The sequence below is a fragment of the Echinops telfairi genome, unplaced genomic scaffold (genome assembly GCF_000313985.2).
Source record: "Echinops telfairi isolate 266 unplaced genomic scaffold, ASM31398v2 ScPeMD7_7416;HRSCAF=8454, whole genome shotgun sequence".
Classification (NCBI taxonomy): Eukaryota; Metazoa; Chordata; class Mammalia; order Afrosoricida; family Tenrecidae; genus Echinops; species Echinops telfairi.
The window spans coordinates 4,240,720-4,243,852 of NW_022111316.1; the positions used below are offsets into that span (position 1 = coordinate 4,240,720).

General features: G+C 42.2%; 1 protein-coding gene across 1 annotated transcript; it reads left to right on the top strand.

Annotated features, from left to right (window-relative positions):
- Positions 1-207: 207 nt before the first annotated feature.
- Positions 208-1,152, top strand: LOC101654043 (olfactory receptor 9I1-like). Its single transcript, XM_004714916.1, has one exon. It carries the CDS (start codon positions 208-210, stop codon positions 1,150-1,152), a length of 945 nt encoding a protein of 314 aa, XP_004714973.1.
- Positions 1,153-3,133: the final 1,981 nt, after the last annotated feature.

The following is a 3,133-nucleotide window of genomic DNA, read 5'->3' on the forward strand; positions in this document are numbered from 1 at the left end:
TAAGAAAACAAGCTTAAAGTTCAGCTTCATGAAATGCATAAGAAGAAAACAGAAATCCAAGGAGATTCAACCAAGTACAACATTATGAAAAGTAAACTCTAGTGGTTGACCCAGAATATGTCTCACTTCAACCACAGAAAGAATTTGACCTTCAATTCTGAAATTGCTTTTTAATCTCATTCTTCGTCTTAGACCAATATTCTACCCATGGCCAAGTATAATCTCACCACAGTAACTGAGTTCGCCCTCGTGGGCTTTACCAATCACCCCAATTTAGAGATTCCCCTCTTCATGGTATTTCTGAGTTTCTATCTAGTCACCCTTCTGGGGAATATGGGGATGGTCGTTTTGATCCACCTAGATGCCCATCTCCACACTCCAATGTACTTCTTCCTGAGCCATCTTTCCCTCTTGGATGCCTGCTATTCTTCAGTCATCACTCCTCAGATCCTGGCCACACTGGCCACAGGCAAGACAACTGTCTCTTATGGCCAATGTGCTGCCCAGTTCTTTTTTTTCACCATCTGTGCAGGTACCGAGTGTTTTCTGCTGGCAACAATGGCCTATGACCGTTATGTTGCCATTAGAAACCCACTGCTTTATACTGTGGCCATGAACCCCAGAATCTGCTGGAGTTTGGTAGTAGGAGCCTACATGTGTGGTGTGTCAGGGGCCATACTGCGTACCGCATGTACCTTCACCCTCACCTTCTGTGATGACAATCAGATCAACTTCTTCTTCTGTGACCTCCCACCCCTGCTTAAGCTCGCCTGCAGTGACACAAGAAGCATGGAGATTATCATTGTCTTCTTTGGCAACTTTGTGATCGTGGTCAATGCTTTGGTCATCCTGATTTCCTATCTGTTCATCATCAAGGCCATCCTAAAGATGAAATCTTCAGGTGGCAGGGCCAAAACTTTCTCTACATGCGTGTCCCACCTCACGGCTGTGGCCCTCTTCTTTGGGACTCTCACCTTCATGTATATACGGAGTGGCTCAGAAAAATCCCTGGAAGAAGACAAGGTCGTGTCTGTCTTCTACACTGTGGTCATCCCCATGCTCAACCCTCTGATCTACAGCTTGAGAAACAAGGATGTGAAAGCTGCCTTCAGAAAGGTCACTGGGAGATTCCAGCTGGCCCAGAGCATGTAGGCCTGAGTAGGTGGATCTCTCATCTGAGTCCATTATCTACTTATATCAATATATTCTACAATGTATAAACAATATATATAACCTACACTCAAAATAGAAGGTATATAGATGCTACTTAGCAATTAACCAAGCATCAAATGGGGTGAAATTTTTTTCACCAATTATATGGTACTTTCTTCATTTTCCCTCTCTGTTCCATAGTACATCGCTCCTCTCTAAACACTCAGCAAGCTCATGGAACTTTCAAACATTGTACCTTATGAATTTTCTGGGTGCCTAACGAGGATTGCATTTATCTCATGCTACTTCAATAATCTTTACACACATGCTAGATATCCTGCAGGGAGTTACTTAGTCTCTTCTAGTCATAATCTTCACAACTCCCACCAAAGGACTGGGTGATACAGCAAATGTCAGTGGCCCACAAAGGAGGTTGGATAACTTGTTAATAATGTAAATATGTTGCATGACACCAATGAGAGGGATTATTCTTTGGTAGCTACATGCAGTTGTGTTGTGTTGACGCATAGCAAATCTATGTCCAACAGAAAGAAAGAGTGCTCAGTCCTGCACCGTCTACACAGTTGTTATGTTTGAACCCATTGTTACAGCCACTTCATCAATCCATCTCATGGAGGATCTTCTGATTTATCCTGATCCTCTACATGACCAAACATGATGTCCTTCTTCCAAGTCTAGTCTCTCCTGATAACATGTCCAAAGGAGGTGAGATGAAATATTGCCATCCTGGTTGTATCTTCCAAGACAGATTTATTTGTTCCCCTGACAATTCATGTTATATTTAATATTCTTTGCCAGAAAATTAATTAATTCAAAGGCATCAAGTCTTCAGTTTTCCTCATTTACTATCCAGCTCACATGTGCATATGAGGCGATTGAAAATACCATGGCTTGGATCAGGCACACCTTAGTCTTCAAAAAGATATCTTTGCTTTTTTAAGTTTTAAAAAGAAGGCTTGTCAGGGGAAAAGGAGTGGGGAATCCAACAAACCCAGGGACAAGGGAACAACAAGAGATCTAAAATCAATGAGGAGGGCTCAAAATGCCTGGTGCGGTTCGATCAGGTGCAATGTAGCCAAGAGGAAGTTCCGAGAGCCGAATGGAGGTCATATATGCTAGTGGGACAAGAAGAAAGTAAAAGGAAATTGAAAAAAGAACTAGGAGGCAAAATAAATTTACAGAGGTATAAATATAGGTGTGTATATATGTAAATATATTAATATATAATGATAGGAATATAGGTCTATGTACATATATTTATAGGTTAAGTATTAAGGTAGCAGATGGACATTGCGCCTCTACTCAGGGCTGCCCTCAACGTAAGAACACATTGTTCTAATAACATGGCATTTTGTGATATTCATCTTTCTGACACAATAGCTGAAGACAAACTGAGTACATAAGCTAATGTGGTGAAGAAAGCTAATGGTGCCGGTTATTATAAGATATAGCGTCTGGGGTCTTAAAGGCTTGAAGTTAAAGAAGCAGTCATCTAGCAAGGAAGCAACAAAGCCCACATGGAAGAAGCACACCAACTCATGTGATCCCAAGGTGTGGATGGGATCAGGTATCAGGCATCAGAAGACCCAAAACAAACAACCATTTCAACACGAATGAGGTGGGTCAGATTGGAGACCCAAAGCCCATCTGTAAACAATTGGACATCCCCTCACAGTAGAGTCACAAAAAAGGGACAAGCCAGCCAGGGTACAGTATAGCATTGACAAAACACAACATTCCTCTAGTTCTTTCATGCTTCCTCCCACCCCACCCCACCCAATATCATGACCCCAGTCCTATCTTACAAATCTGGCTAGACCAGAGCATGTATACTGGTACACATAAAAGCTCCCAACATACAGAATCCAGGAAAGATAAACCCCTCAGGAAAAATAATGAGAGTAGTGATACCATGACGGTAGGGGGAAGGTGGAGGGAGAAGGGGTAGAAAGGGGGAACA